At 31.1% G+C, this 27,549-nt stretch overlaps 6 protein-coding genes and 1 long non-coding RNA gene across 16 annotated transcripts in view; 3 read left to right on the top strand and 4 right to left on the bottom strand.

The window, feature by feature from the left end:
- LOC108003544 (protein Skeletor, isoforms B/C) overlaps window positions 1-3,395 on the bottom strand; it is a 62,744-nt gene extending 59,349 nt beyond the window's left edge. The window contains exon 1 of one of the 3 annotated variants that reach the window (XM_062076711.1): window positions 3,270-3,395. The gene's annotated coding sequence lies outside the window, so the exon portion shown is untranslated. Of the gene's footprint in view, window positions 1-2,747; window positions 2,805-3,269 lie in introns of those variants that run through there. The other 2 variants (XM_028669621.2, XM_062076705.1) reach the window with 2 other exon arrangements.
- A 743-nt stretch (window positions 3,396-4,138) lies between these two features.
- LOC108003618 (protein BCCIP homolog) lies at window positions 4,139-6,403 on the top strand. Its single transcript, XM_017066015.3, has 3 exons — window positions 4,139-4,875; window positions 5,352-5,606; window positions 5,682-6,403. Exons 1-3 carry the CDS (start codon window positions 4,522-4,524, stop codon window positions 6,219-6,221), a joined length of 1,149 nt encoding a protein of 382 aa, XP_016921504.3. The 5' UTR covers window positions 4,139-4,521; the 3' UTR covers window positions 6,222-6,403.
- Window positions 6,404-6,480: 77 nt separating this feature from the next.
- On the bottom strand, window positions 6,481-13,208 carry LOC108003617 (shootin-1). Of its 3 annotated transcripts, XM_062076522.1 has the most exons (11): window positions 12,272-12,572; window positions 10,912-12,173; window positions 9,595-10,040; window positions 8,820-8,933; window positions 8,643-8,737; window positions 8,074-8,227; window positions 7,866-7,994; window positions 7,631-7,776; window positions 7,020-7,551; window positions 6,881-6,939; window positions 6,481-6,804 (listed from the first exon to the last, which is right to left on the bottom strand). In XM_062076522.1, the coding sequence occupies exons 2-11, from the start codon at window positions 10,935-10,937 to the stop codon at window positions 6,664-6,666; spliced, it is 1,842 nt and encodes a 613-aa protein (XP_061932506.1). In that variant the 5' UTR covers window positions 10,938-12,173; window positions 12,272-12,572; the 3' UTR covers window positions 6,481-6,663. The 3 variants fall into 3 exon arrangements, with proteins under 3 accessions (XP_061932506.1, XP_028525364.1, XP_016921502.1); XM_028669563.2 differs by lacking the exons at window positions 10,912-12,173; window positions 12,272-12,572 and adding an exon at window positions 13,054-13,208; XM_017066013.3 differs by lacking the exon at window positions 10,912-12,173 and having other exon boundaries at window positions 9,595-10,131; window positions 12,272-12,570.
- A 574-nt stretch (window positions 13,209-13,782) lies between these two features.
- On the top strand, window positions 13,783-18,507 carry LOC108003605 (hexosaminidase D). The gene has a single exon (XM_017065972.2). The coding sequence runs from the start codon at window positions 15,660-15,662 to the stop codon at window positions 17,406-17,408; it is 1,749 nt and encodes a 582-aa protein (XP_016921461.1). The 5' UTR covers window positions 13,783-15,659; the 3' UTR covers window positions 17,409-18,507.
- LOC108003608 (ras-related protein Rab-28-like) lies at window positions 18,129-19,499 on the bottom strand. Its single transcript, XM_017065976.3, has 3 exons — window positions 19,365-19,499; window positions 19,028-19,261; window positions 18,129-18,956 (listed from the first exon to the last, which is right to left on the bottom strand). Exons 1-3 carry the CDS (start codon window positions 19,392-19,394, stop codon window positions 18,732-18,734), a joined length of 489 nt encoding a protein of 162 aa, XP_016921465.2. The 5' UTR covers window positions 19,395-19,499; the 3' UTR covers window positions 18,129-18,731.
- Window positions 19,500-20,000: 501 nt separating this feature from the next.
- LOC133666309 (uncharacterized) lies at window positions 20,001-20,782 on the top strand. The gene is made up of 2 exons (XR_009830322.1): window positions 20,001-20,136; window positions 20,209-20,782. It is a non-coding gene; the product is annotated as an uncharacterized LOC133666309 (long non-coding RNA).
- On the bottom strand, window positions 20,748-27,189 carry LOC108003607 (F-box/LRR-repeat protein fbxl-1). 6 transcript variants are annotated; one of them, XR_009830263.1, is made up of 8 exons: window positions 26,567-27,189; window positions 22,762-22,961; window positions 22,349-22,623; window positions 22,018-22,284; window positions 21,566-21,935; window positions 21,293-21,496; window positions 20,989-21,209; window positions 20,748-20,916 (listed from the first exon to the last, which is right to left on the bottom strand). XR_009830263.1 is itself a non-coding variant. In XM_062076533.1 (7 exons), the coding sequence occupies exons 1-7, from the start codon at window positions 26,681-26,683 to the stop codon at window positions 21,074-21,076; spliced, it is 1,569 nt and encodes a 522-aa protein (XP_061932517.1). In that variant the 5' UTR covers window positions 26,684-27,189; the 3' UTR covers window positions 20,930-21,073. The 6 variants fall into 6 exon arrangements, 3 of the variants coding, with proteins under 3 accessions (XP_061932517.1, XP_061932533.1, XP_061932527.1); XR_009830271.1 differs by lacking the exon at window positions 26,567-27,189 and adding an exon at window positions 25,949-26,373; XR_009830269.1 differs by lacking the exon at window positions 26,567-27,189 and adding an exon at window positions 23,080-25,847.
- Window positions 27,190-27,549: the final 360 nt, after the last annotated feature.

Below are 27,549 nucleotides of genomic sequence, written 5' to 3'. Positions count from 1 at the left end.
AAAATATTAGAATGCGTATCTTTGAAATTATTCAATTTTTATCATTAGATGTTTCAATAACAAAAAAATTCTATTCGATAGAAGCAAAATTTTCGTCTGCACGTGTCCAATATTTCTGACATTTTTTGACGTATTGCGATGTAATCAATGTCGAGCATTCTTCTCACGAAAAAGGAGGAAAGAAAGAAGAAAAAAACGATAGGTCTAACAAAGATAATGTTAATTTCCACCTACGTTACAGAAAGGTCAAACGAGAAAGGAGCTCAAACGCTTTGATGTACCATCGATCAATGTCGATTAACCCATCCCGATTTTCCACAAATTCGTCACATGTTTGATAAAATCATCTTTGAATTCGAGATTGATTTTATAGATAGAAAAATTAAAGAGAAAAATTTTTTTTTCGATCGTGTTATAAAAAATAAATTTCCAAAGAGCTTTGTATAAAAATGAAAAACATGAGAAACGAAAGTTGAAGAGAAACGAAACAGGAAAAAAAATCAATAAATATGACAGTATATACGTGAGAATAGTTCCTAACACAATGGCCTCTTTAAACTCTCCTTTGCAGTCTGCGAAAGACGCGCGACCCTTAAATTGCATTTGAATAAAGCAATTTGTGCACGCAGCGTAATCCAATTCGGCCTTCTTGCTAGTTTTCGCTACGCGAAAGCACCGATAAATCAACCAGTTGCGCCGCGCATCGGGCCAAGCACACCCCTGCGATATAACCATATGGCTTAATTTCATTCGTTTCGCTCTGTAATTCCCACCCCTGGAAAAAAAGAAAATGTCCGAACCGCAAGAACTATTAAGTACATTTAATAGAAGTAATCATTCTACTCTCAATCGCGATATACGGCTCTTTTCGTTCATTTTCTTATTCTTTTTCCTCTTTTTCTTCTTTATTTTTTATAAGCGAAACAAAAAAAAAAATATCATTGATTTAAAAATACATCTACGTGTTTACAATATATCGTTTTGAAATATGAACACGAAAATATCCAGAACGTAGTAACATTGTAAACCAGCGCGACAAATAGCGCAATAGTATGACATATTCTAGGGCAGCACATTCGAAATCGTGAAAAATCAATAAACGATTAACTCTTACGGGTATGCGGTGTTATCCGAATTTTCCAGATTCGTTGATTAATATTGCGCTTCTCTAAAATCTTCGTTAAAATTACGCTCGTCTCTAAACAAATATTTAAACTGAAACATCTTTGATCTTCGTCTAATTTCGAGATGTTAACCATCCAGAAAAAAACGACGAGAAGAATCAATAAACCAAATCTCCCGAACTAACAAGATCCAAAATTATCTAATATCATCTGCTTCCTGTTAACTGTGAAACGTATACTCGGTTTCCCTTATGTCTTCGTGTATCAAACGAGCCACCGTGGTTTGCATATTATCAGTAGTAGGCTATCGAATTAGAGAACAAGGGAGGAACGGCGCAATTAATCGGCAATCGCGTTCGATCGCCTCCATTCACCGAGATCTCGTATCTACATCGCGTGTATTGTAGAACAGTTCATTTTCTATTCGATCTTTCAATCGTAAATTTTTCTTCTCGTAAATTTTCGTCGTTACAATTACAATGATATATATTCGTTTTAGAGAAACATCGAAGAGAAATTGATGAAAGAAAAATCAAAGAAACAGTATCGTTTTTAGCAGTTCGAGAAACTTCCGTGGAGAAACATTTCACAGAGGAAGCAGAGAACAAAAACGAAACGCAGAGGTACAGATCAAGGCAGGTGAGACAGCTATATATGCTATGGAATAGCGCTAAAAAAACACCGAACAGCCAGAAATTAAAAACATTGCAATCATGTTACATGTATATACAAGATAGCTCGATAGCCAGTAGTAGCATAATTTCCGCATATCAAATAATTTCAACGAGATTTACGAGAAAAAAAAAAGGTGACATATTTGTTAATTATACATTTTTATCCATATTTCTTTTCGAAACACTACAATTCAATTATCGATTCGAGATAATATATATTGATTATAATTATAGAATTGTTCAAAACATATGTTATTCTTCCAAATTATGTTATTATTATAATTAAGCATATAATATAAAAATTTAGCTAACTGTATTTAGATATAATTTCTACAAAAATAGTTTTTAAATTATCAATTATATTCTTTAAAAAAGAATAAGTTTTTTCTATGAATTATAACTTTTATCTATGATCAATAATAATCAACATCAAAGTTAAAAACTATTAAAGAAGATTAATGTAGAGAATCAAAAAAAACATAAAGAAAAACATTAAACATTAAATAATGTATTAAACATCATCCATATTTTTTCTTTTTCATATTACGTAAAATTTCCTTGAAATTATTTAGTTTCGATATGTAGTTGATAATCGTGCTGGTCCTTAATGCATCAAAGCATTGTGTACATCGATATATATACGTTGTATATGTATCACGAGGTACAATCGCAGGGGGGATATATGTACGTAAGTACAGTATTCGAGAACATCTAGTCAGCCGAACATCTATAAAAACACCAGATAAAGAGAAAGAAATAGAGATAGAGATATAGAAATAGATACTAGAAGAGAGAAAGACAGACAGCCATCTCACCGCCCGCCACAGCTCAAAGCACTCACGAAATATCACGGGGGAACACGACAAAAAGAGCCACCGTTGTTTTTTTTTCGCGCGAATATTTTACTCTATACTCGGGGATACGTTATAAGCTTTCGTGTTTTTATAACCTAAAAAAGCGATTGCACTGCTCCGTATTGTACGATGTGATGTACCCGGACCGGTGAACGCCGTGGTGCCACCTGACAGACTCCGGGAAATTTGAGAAAACAAGATTTCCTTCGGCCCATGCGCGAGAACTTTAATCGAATTTTGGCTTGCAGTGCCGACAACGGACATGTCTTCGCTTCACTGCACACAGCCCTACATTCAAAATTCAAATTTTTCCCTCCGCAATATCGAAATCTATCGAACGAGTAGGAAACATCAGTAACTTTTCGAATAACGTTATGTTAAATCTTCTTTCTAACGCAATCAACTTTTGAAACAATAAACAATAGACAATAAAACTCTTATTTAAAAAAATAGTTCGCTTGCGCGATGTTTGAAACGCATGACTTATGACGACATTTTCTATAGCGGTGGATATAAAATTTACAATTATTAATTTGATCAGAAAAAACATTTTCTACTTATTTCTAAACATAATTATTATCTTTCCGTCACGAAAAATGCTTATTAAATTCACTTACCTTCTTTTTTGTTCCCAAAACATTTTATTAATACAAAAAAAACTTGTAAGATTAACACTGAATAACGTACTCGCGCGTTAAATGAACTGTAACTGATTGTTGAGCCATGCAGCAAGAAAATTGTACATGATACGACATCTGTCGACAAATATTTGAACTATTTAAAATGGCTACTTATTAGACTTTATCTATATTAGAATATATATAATTAAAATTATTAAAATTATAATAGAATATCATTTAAAAAAATTTTTAATTAATATTACATCATTATATATCATTCATAATTATCAATATCAATTATATATATCAATTATTTTGATATATTATAAGAAAAATAATATATTATTAAAATGTGCCTAGTTATTTACTTTCTTAAAAAATATAGTAATATTTATAATTATTTCTTATCCAAAAGATATATATATAGATATAAGTAAATAAAAATTATTATTGATTATTTATTAAAGATAATTATATTGATAATATATCGACATTGTTAAGACATCGCGATTTATATATTGAAAAATTATGACACATTTATTATTAGTTTGTATATATTATTATAAATATATATTACTAAAAATGAATATTACTTATTTAAACAAAATAACAATCAAGAAAAATTTTAGAAAGAATATAAAAAAATTAGTAAACTAATTATTGGACTTGTCACCTGTCATTTATTCTCTAATTTTAATTTAACTAGAATATATATATAGTATAATGCCATTAATTTATTAATTATATTATTTTTTTCTCTCTAGTTATTACTATCTTTTTTTAAAAAAATTTTTATTTATTTAACTATACTGTTTCTTGTTCTTCCCAGAGAGAATTTTTTAGCAATTCTGATAATAAGCAACCAGATATTTTGTTATTAAAATATTTCTTGAATTTCCATATAAAGAAATCACTTTTTGTATTTTTACAAATAAAAATAAGATAAAAAAATTCTAAAAAAAAGTATGAAAAAATTTATTGGCGTAAAAATTATATACATATATATAAATTTCATTAATTTGAAATTATAAAGATTCCTAATAAATATTTGTTTAATAATATTACGATGTCGCCATGTTTGACATCTATTTGATATCACAGTTTTCCTCTTTTTATTTATGTATAGTTAAAGTTGTCAGAAAAATTCTTTTTCTATAAAAAGAGTGGGAGAAAATAATATAATTAATGAATATTATATAAATATTAATCTCCTATTCGTTATTTGTTTTCCTTTCATCTCATTTGCTATATGAGTTCTAACACTGTTAATTCGCTAATTATATTTTTCCACAGGGAATTTGAATTCACTAACTATATTATTTTTTTACACTTTATTCATAGAGACAATTTTTTTAACAATCGTACATCTGGTATGATACTTCACTATACATTTTATCCTTACTATCCTTACACCTACGCCTGGCAACATGGCATATCACATGGTTTAAGTTCGGCAGAACCGTCAGCTAGTCAGTTTATGATAATGGCTGCGCCAGTGAAAAAACGCGATGTTCAACGAAATTTTGAAGATAGAAGCAGCGACGATGATGATCACAATTCATCAAATAGTGAGGATAATGAGAAAGAATCATTGGAAGAACAAGTAAGAAATTTAAGTCAGACGAATCAATGTAAAACGTCATTGGTTAATCTTAACCTTATTTTTGAGCACGCGGTCATGGATTTAATTTTATTTTAAATCATTCTTTATAATGATTATAATAATAATATATTTATTAAGAATGAAATATAATAATTAAATATATTGTAATTAAAAATTTTTTGTAAAAAACACTTACTTAATTTGGTTGATTATAATTGATGAAGCTGTCATTCCATAAAGATATTGTTAAATATTACAGTGTTGTGATAGAAACATCTGTGCTAAAAATTGTTACTCAAAATTTAATATAAATAAATTTAAAAAATATAAAAAAAATGGATTATTTATTTTTGTGCTTCATTCATTTAAGTTAAATAAATTTAATATTTGATATTTTAATATTTTACAAATAACTTATTATGATAAAAGCATAAAATATTAATAGAATTGTTAAAATATAAAATTTTTTTAATTAGGGAATGGAAATTCAAGTAGATTTTGAAGGAAGAAACCCATTGGATCCAGATTATCATGGCATTAAGACTCTGTTGCAACAACTTTTTTTAAAAGCTCATATTGATTTAGGTGGTCTCACAGATTTAATTATTTCTCAAAATTATGTAGGTTCAGTTGTTAAACAATCGGAAGATTTAAATGAGTCTGATGATGAAGACAGTGATATCAATGATGTTTTTGGTATTACTACAGTAATTAATTTATCTAGTGGACAAGTAAGTATATTACATATAATATAATGTTATTTACTTAATGTGAAAATTATTTACTAATAAGCTAATTTATTTTAGAATTATCCTTGTATACAACAACTTAGGGATTTATTGAGACAATTGGCAAATGAACATGCAACTGATGCAGCAAATACTATGATAAAAGATGTTCTTGAAAATGATTCAGAAGCATTAGGTTTATTAATTAATGAAAGATTTGTCAATATTCCAGCACAAATATCTGTACCACTTTTAGAGAATTTAATTTCTGAGATAAAAAGAGCAAATAATAAGAAAATGCCATTTAATTTTTCATATTACATATTAATATGCAAACTCTACAAAACAGAAGACAAAAAGTTAGAAAAAAAATTGAAACATAAAAAGAGAGATAATACAGAAGAACCAGCTATTCTATGGAGCAATCCAGAAGAAGAAATTTTTGCAGAAGAAGCAACAATAAGTTTTGAATTTTCTGTTGAAAAAGAATCAGATAGTGGTTTGTCTGGAACATGGACTGAAACTGATGATGAAATGATACCTTACAGAAGAGTTCTTCTGTTTGAAGCTACCAAATTGCAATCAATTATTGACAAAATAAAAAACCATATTTCTTAATCAATCTAAAAGACTAACATTAATTCATATTCCTAAAAAAATCCTTCCTTTGGTGTATTAAAGGAAGGTATACGCTTTTCAAAGATAATTTCTTTGACAATCTATTGTACAATGAACTATTGTATCATACAGTATATGTAATCAGCTTTTTATAATACACCTTTTCATACTGCTTACTGCAATCTGTTTCCCATCACTTATCCGTTAACCCCGTCTTAAAAATATTTAAATTTTTACGATTCAATTACGAATTCACATATTAATTTTATTCAATCGTAAAAAATTTATTGTCTTACTAAATAAATAATATAAACAGTAGAGTCATAAAACAAATTATTGTTTAAAAAAAATATGTATCGCGATTAATATTTTAACAATAACATGTAACTTGTGCCTGAGAGTTACAAACAAATATTTTTCGCATTACTAACAGCATCTACTTTTATGTTGGTGAATCTTTCAATAATTGCTTTATTGGCTTAGCTCTTCGTCTCATAGTGCCCAAAATATTTAACATTTCTGAAACTGCTGGTGGCGCGCTTTCCGCTTCTTGTCGTCTTCTTCTTTCCTCTTCTCTTTGCTTCTGCAATAAATCATTTTGTTTGAGAAATATAAGTTTTGAATATAAAAATATTTCCAGAATAATATAAAAAATTTACATCTGTTTGCTTCAATGTGAATCGTCCACCTTTTATTTGATTAATAATATCATCGATAGCTGAAATAGATAAAAATTTTGAATTATACGTTAAATGCACTTAACACGATTGAGCAAATTAAAATTTAAAATATAATTACCAGGTTGTTGCGCAACTGTTGGTGTTTTTTTCGTAATTCCAAGCATATTTTCCATATCAGTCACCGCGTTTCGTTCCGAATTCATTTTTTCTTTCGTCAGCAACTTAATCGACGATTGTCCACTGTTGTTGAACATTGGTGGTGGTGGAGGTGGAGGCAAAGGGGGTGGTGGTGGCCTGGAAAGTTTCTCTTCCAGTTCACTGATTTTTGCCTTCAAAGTTTGAACCACTCCTTCCAGAGTTTCCACTGACTTCTCTGCCCTTTCTGCCCTTTGCGTTACAACTTCCAGTTCCGACTCGGCCAGCTTTAACTTTTCCTCTACTATTTCGAATTCGACGTTAGATTCTTTCTCCTCCAATTTCTCCTCTAACATTTGTATTTGAGAGGCATGATTCTGTTGCTCCTCCTCCAATAATCTTTTCAAAGATTCTACTTCTTGAAGAACAGTTAATAATCTTCCATTAGGGTCGTCGCCAACTTCCGCCATCAAAAGTGCACTCTGATGAGCCAGAACATTTCTTTCTTTTTGCACCTGTATCGAAAACGCAATATTTTGTAATAGTGTCATTTAAATTCAATTACGTCTTAAAATGTCTACCAATCGATCTTACCCTTTCTGCCTCTATCTTCATAATCTTCGCATTCTCCCTTTCACGATCGCATTGCGCCTTCAATGCTTGCACTTCCTCCGCAACCATCTTTGTTACCCTTTCCATGTTGTCCTTTTGAACTTTCATCTCGTTTACTTTCTCTTCACCTAATTGGAAAATTCCATCGTTAAATGGATAAAGTTTTAAGTTTAAATGAAGTTTGAACATTTTTTAATATATAGATATTTTTTTTTACATTTTTGCCTGAGAGTTCTTTCCTCGTCCAACTGCGTGGTCAAATGCGTAACCTGTTCTTGAGCTTCAAATTCTTGAAGACGAGCGGAATGCAATTCTGTCTGAAGCCTTGCTATCTCTTTACTTAATTCTGCAAATTATTCCACTGTTATAAATAGTTTGCATAATTAACATAATTAAAATTGTAAGCTATGATTCTCCATACATACCTTTCACCGTTTCTCTCAACTGATCGAAATCTTCGAAATTCGAGTCAACTTCGTCCGATAACTCAAGATCCAACGAATCTTCCGGATTTGTTTGCAAGAATTTCTGTGTTATAATCTGTGATCTTCTTTTCAATTCGCGATTTTGCCTATACCACTGAAATTCGATTTTAATTCAATGAGTCATATGCACAATCGTATTACAATTAATTTCTAGAAATTGTGAAAAATATTAAATAAGATATTAAATAAGAAATACAATTATAGAGTAAGAATTTCACAGCATTCACTTTCGATTTTCATAAAAAAAAATATCTCTTCACTTTGACCCGAATTAATTAACTCTTTAACGATGTTCTCACAATTCTTCAATTCCTCGAACGATTGTCTTCATTCTCAGTCACGTTATACAAAAAAATATAATGCGAACACATTCCACATGTATTCCAAATTTTACATCTTCTCAATGATATCTCAACCAACATATGAGTTCTCAATTACACGTTACTCTCTTGAATTCTATCATTCATTTAATTATTTTAATTAATTAAAAAAAAAATGTGAAAGGTTACCTGTGACGCTTGTTGCATAGCTTTATGCATAGCACCAGTTTCAACGTCATATTGATGCTTCAATTGCTCGTACTCTTTGCACACTGCTTCAGACACTGAAAGAAAATTTATACATTTAAGAAAAATTGCAAATTTTAAACATGTTTGTGGAAATTATGTATATACAATTATAACTACCTGTTCGTAATTTCTGAAGTTTCTGTTCTTTTTCCTGAACTTGCGACTGCAAAGTACCATTTTGTCTCTGCAATTGTTGATATTTTTTCTCCAAGTCCGCATATTCCTTACTTGCTGCGACGAGAAAAGTATTTTTTTCAGTAGGAAGTTCATATATTGTGAATGCGCTCACGAATATAAATACGTCACGGGGCCCTGACTATAAGTTTATTTTATTTCGATTAATTTATAATTCTACCGCGTATGACCAGTGAGCAAGAAAACGTCACAGAATTCGTTTTGCATGCAAGAGTGAATCACAACCGAATAATAATTAAGTTGCATTACAGATGATTGGCCGTGAACTACAATCACGTTAACCACTTCCCTCTCGCTATATATAAAATTATTCTTATTTTACGTGATCCATTGCACATTGATCTTTCTTGCAATAATAAATAAATCAATGTGGAAGAAACGAAATTTCAATCGAAATCACGAGAATAAAAGAGAAAAGACATGTATGATTTTCCATTTTAATTTAAAGGAATATAAAACTTCGTAAAAGATGGATCGAAAGAAAGTTGTTGAAACACAGTTAGCTCTATATTTACCGATCTCTCTCCTATCCCAGTTGTTTTAATCAAATTAATACTCGAAAGCGGAGGGAAGAAACCGTGTTTCGTCACTTCGTTAATGATGACTAATGGAATCATAATAAAGTTCCCTAACGACTTTAGGCGGCCCCATACAAACACTCATTACGCCACGAAACTTATTACTAATTATTAATTACCGGTCTCGCTCTTCTGTAGCAACAATTTCCTTCTCTTCTCCGACTCCTCGTATTTGTTCTTCCACTTGCTCTCCAGGCTATTGCTCCTGTTCAATTTCACGACACCGACCAGCTCATTCGTCTTGCTATTAACACCGGTCTGGGAGGAGAGTTTCTCAGCCGAGTTTCGCATCTCGATACTCGAGCTCGACAAATTATTGTTCCTCCACCGTTGCTGCTGAACGGAGGCGTCGAGCTTCTCGAAGGACGCCCTTTGAGCGGCGACTGACACTCCTCGGGACAGCTTTTCGAAGGACCCTCTACGGGACGGAGGACACCTTTCTTGAGCTTTAATTGCATTCGATATCCTCGGCACAGGAATGTGTGAGTGAATTACGCTCGAGGATGTCCTCGCCGGCTCGGCGCTTAAGACGATGTTCAGTTCCGTTTTATTCATGTCGTATATTCTGCGAACAAGGGATATATCTGCTTTCACGAGAGCCTCGTCTTTTCGACGATCAACCAGAATTTCCAGAATCGATATATGGATAGAAATAACTGTTAATTCGAATCAATAATATTACAATACATTCGTTATAGGCCTGGAATATTTATATATGTACGTGTGACAGAGATATTCGTTTCATCTTTGCCGACGAAGAGAGATTCATGAGCGTGCATTGTGTCAGCGCGATATCACTCTTGCTAGATTCAATTCTTCTAGGGAAGGGGATAACTCGATATATTCCACAAGAAGCGATAAAGAATAAATGCTTCGTGTATACGAACGTACATACAAAATCGATCCTATGGGTTGTGAAACGATATTTCTATATCGAAGCGTACTCGAACAGTAGAGGGTTAATAACATCGTTTTCTAAAAATACGCTGTATTGGTCGCACCCCCTGTAGCCACAAGCCGCGTTAGAAATAGCCGCTCTGTCAAAATGTATTCGTGACTAATCTCGATTCCACGAATCGCAAAGTACCCGGTGTGGGAAGATAAGGTGCTTTCCGAACCGCCACGCGAACTTACCGGGAAATGATAAATGTCTACGTCCGGCGAATCCTGAATCAAGTTACCGGTAATTGTAAAGTCAGTTGCTTCGCCGAGTCTTACGTTTCTCCGATGAATTCTCGATAATAAACAGGAGAGAGAGAGAGAGAGAGAAAGAGAGAGGGGGGAGGGAAATAGGAATATACCGGCTTAAGGCAGTTTCGCAGCACAGATCAGTGTAGATGAAATACAATATGCAACATGTCAATTCCAATCAGACGAATTGGCATTAACACGATGGCCACTCCTCGAATTTTAAATGTTATTCCTGTACATCTTACGTCATTGTCCAATTGTTCCCTATCATTGGTGCTGAACTCCATCGTTGATGTTGCTAGCTAGTTGCCCGATCGAATTTCCAATGATATTACTTTGTTTACACCAGTTCGATTTGATAGTCACGTATAAAAAGAGAAAAAGAAAGAAAGAGGAACGGAGAAACGTGTATTCACTTACGACTCCGTGAAGAATACGAAGACACGTGTCGTCGGTCTTCGTGGGAGGCAGCCAGATATCTCCCGCAAATATTTCGAAGTTAATTCGTTGGAATGCGTCGTAATTACGTCGGGAACGATCGTAAATGGCACGACATGGACGACGGTTATTAGAAAAATTCTCGAATAATCTATCGATAAATGGATTAGATAAGCCCCCTAACGACTCTAAATTCGTTAAATTCGTAGATTGTAGATTTTAGAAATTTTTTACTGTTACTTTTCCCGCAGGCAACAACGTGTATATCTTTATCGTCCGCGGTTGATCGAACACTGATCTCTGACTAACTTGTTGGCATAGTTGAATCATTATTATGAATGCTACTTGGTAATTTCTAACGCTAACGAATTATAACAATACGACAGGTGAAGATGCTTATGAATTATCCGGAAAATATTCGAATGACGAATACTATCGAATAATTGAATTTACGAGTAATTGAATTTACGAAAATCTGTGTTTCCACCGGTTTTATGGAAATATCGAAGATGTTTTTGCACCGGCTCCCAACTATTTTTAATTCAAGCTTCGCGTCTGGCGAACTCGGACGGCGACAACGGACGTACCGTGTCGAGGAAGAGCAAAATGATAATTCGAAACGTGCCGTGTCATGCGAACTTCAATACAGGAGGTCGATGGTCACGTAGGATCGTTGCACTTTTCCGTGCGTGCATACCACTTGCGATTCAATCGATCACCTCGTATATTCGTTTCACCATTTACGTTAATCGATTAAATTAGAACGAAAGATCGATTCAATTCGGTCCACGCGTCTCGTTTCACTCTCGATCTGGTTGCCGAACCGTTCGCGCCGAATTATAAAACCTTTCCCCAGAGGGGATTCAAAGTCGGTCAAGAAAACAGTTGAACAGTAATTTTACGGTTGCACGTACGAATGGCAGAATCACGTGCCGGATCGACTACACGGGAAGTCTATGAAATCCTTTCACTTTTCCTGTTTCGCGCTGGTGGATGTTGAAGTACTGTCAAATGATGTTTTTTGCGCCGTATACACTTTCCTTTGGACGCGATCTCCCACATTCTTCTTCTAGTGGGAACGATTACGTGTTAGGAATTACGCGGTATAGATAGAAGGAAGAGAGAAAAGGAGAGGGAAAAGAGCTTATATTACGATTACAAACTTACTTATTTTAACAGATACTGCGAAATTCGACACTGTATATTTGATCGATATGCGTGTATCACGATTGGACACGTCACTGCATTTTTAGAAATTATATCATATATATCAAATAATATTTTACGACGAGGAAAGAGTTTTTTTTAACGGAAGAACGGACTCGATGAACGATGAAACAAAGAACGATAGAAAAGAGGAAAGAAGGTGCGCGTTCTTCGACGTTCGCGCGCATACTGCTCGCACGGCTGACCGTAATGTCACGTTATCTCAGGAGGTTGCAGACAAGTCGAAAGATCCCGAGAGTGCGTGCCCTTCCTTTAATGAATGTCGTCGTTATGTGTGCGTTAGTGGCCGCAAGGTTTTCTCATTGTCAGCGAAAAATCGCGCCACGCACACTTACTTTCTTTCTTTTGTTTATTTCGCGATGCATTTTTGAAGAAGAAATGAAATTGTCAAGAATTCAATTGATATAAAAAGACTCTATTTTTCTTTTCCTTTCTCTTCTGCCGTTCTCTCTTTTTTCTTTTTTTTTTTTTAAATTATCTTTGGCGTATTGAGATTTATGTTATTTCGATTGATCCATTAATTGTTCTTGTTGCTCTGTAAAGTGCTAACAAAGACGGCTGTTCACTGACACTTCTTTGATAGCATATAAAACGAACGAAGAAACGTTTTCTCGCGTAATTGGCCGTTTCTTGTTCAGTGCATCGAGCAGAGTTCTCCTTAATAATACGCCTTATCACCGGATCTGTCAGCCTGGAAAGGCTTTTGAGAATGTAATACTTACATATCCCTATGTGTATTTTGAAACACGAAAACACGTAATATGTATATGTGCCCACGATCGAGAATTTCCACAAGGGAATGTGCACCGGGTACGCGGCTGTCTTTGACACGTTGCCTAATCAAAACGATCGTCAAAGACATTCACCGCGATTTGCTTGTGTTATCAACTTTGACAAACATTAAATGTATACTTTATGCATACCAAGGCGAATAACAGATTTCGGTGCTTTTCGCGCAACAGTTTTGATAAATTTTAAAACAGAGGAGGGCAACTGATAAAATTATATTCGTCGAATAATATCGAGCATAATATGAAGAAATATATTTACACGTAATTATTTTAATCGAACGTATTGAACTTCTGTTTCAAAACAAAGATTTTGCCTCTCGAGTTTCAGTTTACTGGATCGATAACCCAAATATATGCAGATATTATGTACTCGTTAAAGTATGCAGAAATCAGGTGCATTAACGAAACAATATTATTACCCTTCATTTTTGTGATTTCCCTCCGATACAGTTTTTTTTTTTTTACACAGCTGCAAGCACAATCGCAAAAAAAAACTGAATAAATATATAGATACAGCGTCTACATATGTGGATTTGAGTCATGATTTCTGAATAATCGTTGAAGCTAAGTCTTTGTCTCGATTCGGTTGCTATGAAAGCGCGTTGACGCTTTTGCAGTTCGAATTAATGGAAGAAAATGGAAAAGAATTAAACTATTTTCAGCAAAGCACATGTTTATTATCATTTATCAATGATAACATGTTATAATTATTTCGAAAAAACAATTTTTCTTCTATCTCCAGTTTTAAAAATCCAGTACTTTTATCATTTTTAGATATTTGTTAGATATTTTATCATGTCAGTTAAATATTATTTATGTATGATCGTAAAATTTATTTTCATACTTAAAAGAATGAAGATCACGGGAGAGCTTTACATTTCTTTATATAAGGTTTACAATATCGAAGCTTGACTACATAATAACAATATAATTCAAAATTTAACTTTTCTTTAAACATTGGTAATAATATTTTCTCGAAAAGAGTTATATTTATATTTTTATTTTTAATATATATATATATCGTAATACATTATGGAAAAATAAAATAATAATTAAATTACAAATATAATGCGTATATAAAATTAATCACATTGAATATTATAACAAGTTAGAATCGTAAAGATCGCAAAACGCGCGTTATTCCAAGCGTATGGTTTAAACTCCCGTAGAGTGGCATCATTAAACAGCTTTATTGTCTAGAATTATTCCCCTACTCTCGTCATAACTAAAGAGATATGAGTCACGTTCATTAAGTATGTAACGGGTGGGCTGTACAGTTCGCGGAAACTGGAAATAAGATAAAGGACTAGGATTTAAGATTTCGCTGCTAAGGATTCGATTACACGGCTACGAGCCTCTCCGATTTCGCTCGTCTTTGATTATTTTCTTGTTAAACATATGAGAACTCTATTTTCATTCTTAGATTCGAGTAGATCTTCATTCTGTATTTTATATGCTTAATGAACGTTATTTTATGCATAAATTATTGATCAAATTTAGTGCTTTATCTTAACACGTTTTACTCGACGATAAATCAATGATTTAAAAAGAATATTTTGAAGAATCCAAATAAGATTGCAGCGTAAATACCTGTTTTAATTCAACATCATCACAAATTATCATGCTTCTTCTGGATTTCATTAAGTAAATTCAGTACAGAATGATGAGCTGTTATTTATAGATTAAACGTATGACAGTGGCAGCCCTGATTTGATATACATATATTCACTCGAAATCCAAAGATATAAATGTGAATTGTTAATTAATATTTCTTTACTAATAATATAAAATATTTTCTATTATTCTATAAAATATTAAGATGATGTTTATTAATTATGTATTTTATTATTGAAAAGTTAAATAATATTATTGATTTAAAAGTTTTATACAATCTACAATTAATAAAAGTATTATAAATAATATAGTATTTTGTGTAATATAAAAAATGTTATACAATTTAAAGAATATTATTATCACATTTGCGATAATATTCAATAATTGTATGTATAACATTAACAATAATGTAGAGATATTATAGAGATACATACATATTAGGTTGAAAATGTTCCTATGATATTTTTGTCTCTTCTTTAAGTAAAATATACAATTATATGTATAAATTAGATATATAAAAAATTTTATTAGACTAATGCAACATATATTGTAATTTTCATATTAATTTTCATATCAATTATATCATTAACAGTTGTCTAGCCTGATTCTCTATAGTGATAACATTTATTACTATATATATATATATATAGCAGAAACAATTATCTATTATTTCTATCCTTCATCTGTGATAAAGAAAAAATTTATATTGTTTCATAGCGAAACAGTTAACTAAAAATTATTATATTATTTTGTGATAATGAAATCATATTGTAATTTGTAAGTTCAATTTGAATTACGAGCTTAAAAACAGTATTAGGTACAAGAAATCGACATTCATTAAGAATTGTGCCATAAAGAACAAAAGCTTCGATTAAATATAAATAATAATAAATTAATCTTAATGTTCTGCTGGATTGACAATCATGACACGACTAAGAGGCAGAGCCTCTTTAATGATCATTATAATGATCAGTTTCACTCTATTGATTATTATTTATCATATTCTCGGTAATGAGGTCAAGGACATTACGTCCAATAAATTAAGTCCACGACTTAAAATCGAAGAAGTTTATCCATTGAGTGATCTCACAGAGAATCCTCTTAGTATTGCCAGAAAACAACAAATAGAAGCTCATATAATGGGAAAGTTAAAAAGTGGTGGAGGCAAGATATTCAGTGATTTCAATTATGGTAAATCACGTATAGAAGTTCCCTTGTTCAAAGGTCATAAAATTGTACATTTGGATTTAAAGGGTGCTCCTCCAAAAGCAAGTTATTATAAGTACCTGCTACGTTTGCTCAAAAAATTAGGTGCCACTGGTATACTTATAGAATATGAGGATATGTTTCCTTTTGAAGGAATAATACAAAATATCAGTGCAGGTAATTGTTATACCAAGAGAGATATTACTAACATTCAAAAATTAGCTAATGAGAATCAGCTCATAGTTATACCATTGATTCAAACTTTTGGTCACATGGAATTTGTTCTAAAATTAGATAAATATAAAGATTATAGAGAAGTTTCACGTTATCCACAAGTTTTATGTCCTACATATAATAAAACTCTTCCATTGATATATGAAATGATAGATCAAATAATAGAAGCGCATCCTGATATAAAGCATTTACATATTGGAGCTGATGAAGTTTATCAAATAGGAGAATGTTCTAGATGTTCAGATATAATAATTAAAAAACAATGGGGTAAAAAACAATTATTCTTGGATCATGTTTCAAAAGTAGCAAAATATATAAAAAATAAATATCCAGAACTTACAGTTCTTATGTGGGATGATGAATTTAGAGAAATATCATCTGAAGAAATAATAGACAGAGGTTTACATTTAATGGTAGAACCTGTCGTTTGGAAATATACTACTGATCCTGGAGTATCATTAACAGATCAATTGTGGGAAAGCTATGCATCAGTTTGGAAGAATATTTGGATTGCTACAGCTTTCAAAGGTGCTACTGCACCAGATAGATATTATACAGATATTGCTTATCATATAGAAAACCATCAACGTTGGTTAGAAATTATTAATAGATATTCTACTCAGATTAGATTTAAGGGTGCGATTTTAACTGGATGGCAAAGATATGATCATTTCAGCGTACTTTGTGAACTTTTACCATCTGCCATACCTTCACTTGCTGTAAATTTAGCTATCTTACAAGCTCCAGATTTATGTAGATTCCCAATAGAAGTACCTACTTCAGTATTACAAGCTTTACAATGTGAGGGTATCATTTCTTTAAATATTCCAGAACCTCAATATGGTTGGACCAAATGTAATTACCATGGTGTATCTATTTATGCTGCCACATTGAGATTGTTTTCTTTGACTCAAGAAGTCAATAAAATGGAGCAGGATAATACCTTTAAAGGATGGTTGAAATCATACAATTTAAAATATGCATTTTCAAATCCTAGTCATGTAGAAAGAGCAATTGCTGATTTGGATAAATATAAGATGGAAATAATGTATATTGAGAAAGAAATAAGATCATCTATGGAAAATATATATGATAATTATACCATACAAGAGTGGATAGAAACATATATTGATCCGTTAAATGAGAAATTAACTCAATTATGGGAGGCTAAAGAAAAAATTTTAGAAAAGAACATATGGCCAAGAAGACCATTAACAAAATCTGATTTATAGTTAAACGAATAATTTCCATACAATGTAATATGAGACTGAAGATCGCACTAGGTAAACAAAGAAGCGATATATTGATCGAGATATTTGGAATTCTTCTTTTCTAAAGGAATAAATAAATAATCCATAGTATATAGAATCTATAAAATTATAATTTTGCACCATATGTCTAACATATAGGATACGCTCTATATCTCAATTGAAGTGCATCAAATTTTATCGACTGCACCGTCCGTAAATTAATGTCGTTCATTTGCTTTCGAAAAATGAATTTCTTTTCTTGATTTATTTAAACATTCGTATAAAAGTTTTTAATAATTTATAATTGACAAGCGAACAAAAATTTTCTAATTAGCATTTCTAGAATATGTATAATATCATATATATATTTAATGAAGTTAATTTAAGAATTAATTCCAAAGTTAATTATTTGATTATTAGTAATATCGTTTGAATAATGAAAAATATTATATACTATTTTATCATATTAATTCTCAACAAAAAAAATTCAAATTTTAACTTTAATGCTTTCTATGTATATTTTATATGTTTTTCATTCAAAATGATTATTTTAATACGCACATACTGCGGTTTTACTTATTCTTATTTGTCAAATATTTGTCTCGTTGTATGCGTTTTGTTTTGTATGTTTATGGTTTTAGTATATGGTTTTAGTATTGTTTTGCATGATTAGTGCCATTAATAATTAGATATAGAAAAAAATCAGTGAATCAATAGTTTATAAAAATAGAAATACATCTACAATTTCTTTAACGATCGAATAATTTTTCTCTCGATCTTTAAACTGTTATAATATTTTACTTAATCTTACAATATTTATAATCAATTACAGAACTTTTCTTATATCATGATTTCTTAACTAATAATTTTCAATATTAAAGAATCTTTCCATAAGCATTTATAAAATCATCAAAGATTTGAATACAAATTCATAGCATATATTCAATCAACAGTATATGTACATCATTATAATGAATAATATTACTATTATTGTAAAAGTATTTTTAACAACGTTTGTTACGTTGATCCATATTATCCTAAGTAGTAAGATCTTATCGATAAATAAATTTGTTTTTAAATCTATGAAGAAGACACTAGTGGTTTATTGTATTGGCCCCTCAAAGTAATATTGTGAACTCTTATGTTATGTAATAAGAAATAGTAAGAAAGTAGCGAAAAATATTTGCTCAAACATCTTATGTACACGTCATTCATGTTTTTCGTTTCTATTCTATTTTGTACAAAATCTAACTGTGCGTGAAAAAAATATTGTATTATAAAAATCACTTCTAGTTGTGATAATTTTCACTGTAACACGCAAACTGCTGATTTCGAGCTAGGAAAATGGGGATGAAAAGGAATTTGAGTATGTCTCTTTGTGGGAATTCTTTTCACAACTTTTTGAACCGTGTTCATGTCTACTGTGTCACCTATTTCCGCAATTATTATAGGTTTGTGATAGTCTTGATCTGTTTTCGTTAATCGAACACCCAAGATTTGCGCAGCTAAAGTCACTATGCATAAAGAAACCTGAAACAAAAATCAATTTTTAAAACAGATAACAGGATAACGTTTTTTTTATTGTTTAAATAATTTTTTACCGCTTCACCAGTTCTAGCGGAAACATCATGAGACGGAAATCCATTGTCTGCGGCAAATTTGTGTGTTCGATCTTTTTTTACCGTCCTCTGATGTTCCATATCGCATTTATTGCCAACTACAGCCATCAATGGTGTTTCCTCATAATTACTGCTTAATTTTCTGATTTTATCTATCCATTCTTCCAAAACTTCAAAACTGAAACTATTCGTAACATCGTAGACTAAAAGAATGATCTGAAAGAAATATTTTTTTTTTCCTTAAGAACAAAATTATAATCCATATATTTTTTATGATATCATATTGGAATGTTTGTTAGACGCATTCCTTTTTTCTTACATGAGCGCCGAAAACGTATTTGTCCAACATGTTTCCATGTAGCGCTAGACCACCGACATCCCATAAATGTAGGTTAACGTTTTTATAATAGCCAACACTGATGTTCTTCAGGAAGAAGTCAATCCCAGATGTTGGTGTATATTGTCTCGTGAACTCGTTATTGCAAAATTTCTGAGCGATACTCGTCTAAACAGGAATCCTTGAATTTCAATTATTCAGAATTGCTATTCTATTATTATTACTATCATCTCAAAGAATAATTTAATTAAAGAAAGAAACGATTTGCTTGTCTCTAGATATTAATACATCGAGTAATTGTTTGAGAACTACTAATAAAGTTAGAAATTAAAATGCGAGTGAATTTTGGCAAGAGAAAGAATTAGATATATATATATAAATATATATATATGCAAAATAACTTGAGTCACGAATATGCAATTTGAACTGTATTCAATTATAAGAAATTTACTACTCTCGATATACAACGCTTCGAATAACAAAAATTTCTAACCGAATGTTTATTAATCAACAAAAATAAACATAAATAATATAACTAACTGCTAACTATAAAATATTTATTGTTTTGCAAAAGTATGTCTAATGATGTATGTCTAGTATCACTGACCACTTCGTAAGGAAAAAATAAATCGATACGTTGCTTAGTTCCCTTGAAGCTCAGGCACACTGAACTCGAAACAATTTAAATCATCGATCCTTCTTATATGTACCAAATCGATATTTTTCTTCTTTATGAAAATGCAACAATGAGAAGGTAACAAACGTTATCTCTTTAGATTTCAATTAAATTTTGGACACATTAGAAAACTCACTTTTCCGGATCCAGAATCACCGACAAGGACGATCTTCAGTTTTCTTACCACTAGCTCCTCCTCGATGTCAGACATTGGGAAGATCGGGATAAAAGGAGCGCGAGAGGAAGAAATACGACGAGATACAAAAAGCTTCGGATTATCATGCGAAAAGTCGTGTCGGCCACGACGGTTCTACGTCGACTATAATACAACATATAAACGAAGGGTCTGGCATGTGGCTAGAGAATGAAATCGAGCGAATCGACCGACCGGCCGTGGCCAGTGCAACGTCGTCGTCTATATAGCTGCTTGAATAAATTAACGAATAATCGATACCACACGAACAGGTATCATGCGTACCTCTGCTCGCCTATTACTCTCGGCAAACTTTTTTCTATGACAATGTGTCGATTAATTATGAATCTTGTGATACAATGGATTCTTGTCTTTTTAAGTGTCAAGGTTTTTCGTAATGGTTTTCATTGATCACATAATTATCCTTTTTTATCGATTCATTATTTTTAGCTTTTTTTCCCTTTCTTAGTACACTAATGTCATCAAATGATTTGAATTTTAAGATTCAAAATAAACTTATTTACTCATGTATTACACGCTTGAAAATAATATAAAAAAATATATCTGTTATTTAGCGCATGATTTCTTACAGTAATACCAGGTATATAAGTAATCAAGTAATCGAAGATAATTTGTTCCATTTCATAGTTGTCATGGTTCATTAACTGGAACAAAAAATTTATGATGAACAATATATATTTCGTAATATCTACTATATTTAAAATATAATGTATCACCTTTTCGATATTCGTTTCGATAATTCGATCTTTTGGAAAAGTTATGAATCACATCATCGTATTATAAATATATATATTATAAAAATTAATTAAAAATTAAATCCTTATAATTGGCTAAGAGGTAGTAATTAGACACGCGGCAACACGTTGTTGTGCGAACAACCGTCAATCTGTCAGCTCGTTCGAAATTAGCCTTAACTATTTCATAGTATCTTCCATCGCTGCGAACGCATGCAAAACCCATTCCATAAATATAGAGCATATTTATTATCACATTTTCAACTTCGTCTGGTTGCAAACTTACCTTAAGCTTAAACACCGTAATTTAATACATTTTACACGTAGTATATCTATAGCTTTCTGACTTTTGTCGGAGAATCGGAGATTCTCTGGATCCCAACGAAGTTCTAACCTCTCTAAATTTGGGCAATTGTTAGCAATTCCGTCCATCAATTGGTCCACATGAATATTCACGCCTAACCTTTCTACCGTTCCCATTACGAGAATTCTAAAAAAGAATTAATTTTTTAAATATTTAATTTGAATCGTGTTCAAACACAACAAATGCACATCTTACTTGGCATTGGTCAATATAGGTAATACGCTTTGCCATAGTTGATCGGTGATGTGAGGCATGCCGGATAAGGAGAGTCCCCAGAGTTGATGACCGTATCTTGATAAAAATTTATGTAGAGCATCATCGGTCAGATTATCGGAACTATCCAACTCCAGAGCGATCAGGTTTCGAGGATTTCCAGCCTCGGCCCAGGCTTTTAACACGCTATCGTTGAAGCCGTTCAACTGACCTGCGCTCAAGAAACGAAGGCCTGGTATTCTGGTTAACATGTCGATCAGACATTCCGTTGACAAATCCGTTGCAGTCACATCAAGTTCCTGGATACTCGACTTTTCCCATTCTACTTGCATCACGTATTCACTCTGGAGATCTGTAAAAGATTCGTAGTATCTTTTTCAAATTTATACGATTGAGAATGAAATTATAGTTTGACAGAAATTTCGGCTATGCACTTGTTCCTTGCATGAGAAGACATTTCAATCTTCTACTTCTTTGGAATAGAGTCTTCATAGTCGAGCCAGTGACTTTGGCGCAAAAATTCACGGCTAAACATTCGAGTTGAATGCAATTGGAAGAAAATGCATCGATGTGCGAATCATCTACGAAGTTGATCCCATATAAATTAATCACTCGCAAATTGGGAGTTGCCGATTTTAATTTGTGCACGTTTATCACCTCGTAAATTTCTTCCTCTTCCTCTTCCACTTTCTCGTACGTTCCTATAAGATTACGTGTAATTTCTCGTTCAAACAGGTATCATAGAAATTTATTCAAGACACGAACCTATAAGATGAAGAATCTCCAAACCATTGATAAAGTTATAAATCTTTCTCATAAAACCCTCCATGAAGATTACCTCTGACAAGCAGATGCACATGTACTTCAGCTTGGTTGGGAAGGCTTGCATTTCTGAAAAATCGTGCAATTGCATGGCAGTGGAAAAGTCGAGGAGCATGTGAGTTAAATTAGGACATTTGTTTGCCAGTTCATGAAGAACCGTGTGCGTGATCAATTCGATCGGCAGTTCAATGTACCTCAACGAAGCTCCAAAACGTGTGCTGAAACGTATCAAAGAAGATTGTTCTATGCTTTGATCTATCATATTTATTGCTAATATTTACGTGTTATGTTAACAATATACTTCTGATTTAAAAAACAAATATTTCCTGTAATTTACACAAGAATATATTTTCTACCTGATTAAGTGAAGTAGATAATCCAACGAGTTCACGTGCAATCCACTAATTTCCGGTCGTAGAGATACGTGTTTCCATAATCGCGTGTCGTAAGCAATTTGCCGCCATCTCTTGCACACACGTGCTACTCTGCATATCTCGCGATGAGATAGGTAACTGAAGATATTCAGCAACACCTTATCCGGAAGTTTTTCTATCGTCTGATGAGAAAATGAGAAATAAATGATTAATTAAAAATTATTACGTCAGACAGTTTGAAGATCAAAACTAAAACTTAATCTTTTCTCCCCAATTTCTTCGTTGAAATTCATTACTTACTGTTCCAGCGAAACGACTTTTAACCACGCCGCCCTCAGACACAAACATCTGAGACGTTTCCACGGCAATTTGACCCCACACATCGACACCCCCGAGATCCATCTTGTTATTTTTTTATAACTAACTCGTAACAGGATGATGATTTTTTTGGGAAAAATTGTTATCACGAGGCGTACTTTGACAAGGCGATCTATCGGATGAACTTTCGATTTAAACCGAGCGCGAATCGAACTTTGCACCGAAAGAATAACACACCGATATGAAAAGGGAAGAAAGAATATTTGCTCGGTGATTCGTGAAAATTGCGATACTTGGTGGATTCCAAGGAATCAGAAGTTCTAAGTCTTCCACGGGATTTCTAATAGGATCGCGCCTGCGCGTCGTCCTAAATATAAGACTTGGAAGGTCCGTCTCAGCTTTAATTTTAAACTCGTCACCTGTAGCCAAAGTGCATTTCCTTGTGTTCCCGTGAAACGTCAAATTTTGGGCAAAGTTTAAGAAATATTCGCGAATCTGGCTATGGCTTTTATTTAGAACTCTTTGCATGTATATGAAATATATGTATATATTATAATGATTATAATTCGTATATTCTTGAAAAATCGTGTCCAGAAAACATAAAAATTGATATACAAAAATATCAGTTGAGAGTTATTTATTATGAATTATATATGAGCAATTTGAATTTGCTTTAGAAGAAATAAAGCAGAAAGAGAATACATAAAACAGAGACAGAATAATTTTAATTTATTTCCATTTTGCTTCGTGTAACGCAAATTCATTTGATTATAATTTAATAAATAAGCTTCAATCAATATTTTTATATAACAACTATTTATTTTGATGTTTAAAATAGATTCAAAAGTGTCCCATGAATAATGAAAAAAATAAAATAAAACCAATTCTAAAAATATTTAAACGCGTTTATTTCCCCTTTAATATGGATAAAAATTGTTTTCATTCTTCTCTAAATCAAAGAAAATATAATTATTTTTTTGTACCTTTTGATTTGTTTTTTACTTTGTTCGAACAATCATTATAAGATATTAGACAATCATTTTGTTAGATAATAAAATGTTACAGATTTTCTAGAAATCTGAATTCAGAAATTTGCCAAAATGATATTTAGTTGATGTAAGACTTGGAACTTCTCCGACACGAGACTTAACGTGAAAACAAATTCATGCACGTGATAATTGTACAAAGATATACAAAAGTTAAAAAACTATTATTTAAGAAACTATTCGAGTTTCTTCATATTTTTCTGAGATTAATAAATCGAGATTAAGAAAAATAAAATAGAAAGATAACAATCTATATATCAATAAATATTAAACATTTTTTCGAATACGATTTCATAAAGACTAGATAATATTGAATCGAAAAAATGAAATAAAAGCTGTAAGATAAAAGTTAATTCTTTAAAACATATTTTAATCAAATAATGTAATCATTTTTTTAAAAAAAATATGTAAATGTCTGTAATTTTTATTCAATAATATTGAGAATATTGAATAATTTCTTTCATGATTCCATGATATTTGTAACATTCATTCGATTAATAAAACATAAGATTGAATCTGTATTCTTAACATTTTATAATTTTTATTTTTATTTTTATATTAAGTCAGAAATCATTTTTTAATAAATTGAATTTTATTGTCATCTTCATTTATTCAATAACAATCTAACATTAATGTGTTTCTTACTTTTTTCTCAAAACAAAATAGGATAAATTTATTTTTTGTGTATCATCGCATTATATAAATTTATATATTGCTATATGCAAATGAAACAATGCTTTAAAATATTCTTCTAAATTAATTAAGACATTTCTTACAGGAAAAAATATGAATGTAATTAAATAATCAAGATTCCCAGATTTGAATTTAATTGAGAATTAATCATTAATTGGCATCAATTAAATATCATCAATAAAATTTCAATAAATCAGGAATACGGAATTTTGTATTCGATTAATCAAATCAATGAAAAATAAATGTTATCATCAAATTCAAAGGTTATCTAATTTATAAATATAATATATAATTTATAATTTATAATATATAAAACCATCTTATTTACATCTTATTATTTGCATGAAAATTACAAATTATTGCTATTTTTGTGTAAAAATGATTATATTCAACTAAAATATATTTCTTAACTTTTTGTTCCATAATTTTTGTTTTGTTTCTTCTATTTGATATTATTTTTAATTTTTATGCAAGCATATTCGACAAAATTTTCAATATTTATTGATGTATTCACTGTTATCTTTCTATGTTATTTTTAATTCCAATCTCAATTGATTTCAGAGGATAAAAGATATAAAGATTTTTAATCAACGATTTTTTAAGTTTTTTTAAGTTTTGTCAATAAGCATTACAACAAAAAATTAAATCATTTTTCTCGATAAAACACTTGAATCTTGTTATCTGATTATCGATGTTATTACATTATGATATTAAAGACTCGACTGTTTCGATTAAATAACAAGATGGAATAAATACTACGTCTGAATTTTTTTCCTTTTTCATATAATTAACAATTCTTGTTTGTAATTCTTGTTTGTTCACTTTCTATCACAAAGGTCATGAATGACTTTCTGCGATAATGAATATTGTTACAGAAATTGATAACATCTCCTTTTAATTACTTTTTTTTTTTTTTACAAATCGAATTACTCGAAGCTTCTTCAAATAGTTTGTTCTTCAAATTATGCAATGACGAATATTTTTACATGAATAGAAGATTGCAGATTTAGAAAAATCTATGAAATTGCATACTACGATTACAAAGTTATTACGAAACTTTCCAAACTGATAAAATAAAATTATCGATTGGTACAGTTTAATTAGATAATTACCACTTTTGACACAATTTTTCGATAAATATTAGTACCGATATCCTCTCTAGATATAGCACTTGTGGCATATTCCACGTCCAATTTGTGCCAGGTGCTCATTGTTGTACATACAATTAATTATCCGTTGAGTTGTACGATTAATCTAAAAAAAAATCACTTTGCACTTTTCGTGATCGGTATCAAACTATTGAAACCGTATCGGATACGGGAAAGATCAACGGGAAAGTAAATTTGTTCATGTCAACGTAAATTTAACTCAAAAAATTTAAAGCATTGCAAAGATTTAAGAAATGCTCCCGGTTCGAGAACCAATTTGTCAAGAGTTCTCTGATTGACTGGATCACTCTAAGATTCATTTCAAACCGTGTGCAGCTTAATTAGTTATAAATAAAGAGCAAGCAGTCAGGTAGTCAAACGAGATAAGAATAGATGGAAGGCGTTAGTAAGTACATTCTAGCAATATCATGTAGAAAAAAGTAATCCATCTTTAAGATGTTATTTTGCTATTTTTTTAATCAGCACAGTGATCACAAATATAAAAAAAAGTATGAGTATCAATATAATAAGTTTGTTTAAAATTGTAATTATGATGAGAGATTCTGTTCCTTGATAATTTACCGTATTTGAACGTGTTATAAAGTCCTTGGAATCCTCTTCGAAAGTATTCAATTGTTGAAGAGCGGTTTCTACACTTAATACGTTCCAATTGGACATTTTTCGTCCAAATACATCCATGATGAAGATTTATCGATCGATCGAGAACGAATTTGAATATCAAAATATTAGAATTTATATATCTCTTTTTGCAAATACCGATTAAAGTTCCACTCTATCATTGCGAACACATTCTCACAATATGTTTGATATTTTTAACATATAATGACACTTGAGCATAGAAGATAAAATTTCACATATATAATTTATATAACGAATATATGGAAAGATATAAATTTCGATGAATTACGAAAATCAAGATTGTATACATTCTTCTTCGTTTTCTGATGAAGAATAAAAGAACAAATCATCTTCCAATAATAGTTTTTAGACGAAATGAGCTAATATTTATATTATATAATTATTTTATAATTGTGATATTTTTTTCTAATTTTAATCTCAATCTCTTTCTTAAATATTTATCTTTAATTTCGAAACATATGCAACACGCGGTATTTGCCGAAAATCGATCAGTTCAACCATCGTGATATTAAATATTCTATGTTCTAGATCGGAGGTGAAAAATGTAACTAAAATAATCTTAACTTTCTGTCGTTCCCTAAAATAGATTCACTGGAGAGCTATGCCACGCAAGGATGCACAGCCAGCAGAGGGCCGTATATTGCGGGACTTTTTGAAAATTCGATAACCAAAAACATCCTGAATTTCTATTATTGATATTGCATTTTCATTATAGCTATTTTTAGATATTTTTAGATAAAAAAAAAAATTAAGCAATCTTTGATTCCGTAATGATTAAAAGATCTGAGATTAATTTATTTTATTATCCAATATTATAATATTATATATAATATTATAATAAGACAAGAATTTAGGATATAAAAAACTATTAAATGTTGATATCTTTTTTCAAAATTATTTTAATT

This window comes from Apis cerana, linkage group LG1, assembly GCF_029169275.1.
Source record: "Apis cerana isolate GH-2021 linkage group LG1, AcerK_1.0, whole genome shotgun sequence".
Lineage (NCBI taxonomy): Eukaryota > Metazoa > Arthropoda > Insecta > Hymenoptera > Apidae > Apis > Apis cerana.
Note: the sequence above shows the minus strand (reverse complement) of the source record. Positions and strands in the feature narration are given on the sequence as shown.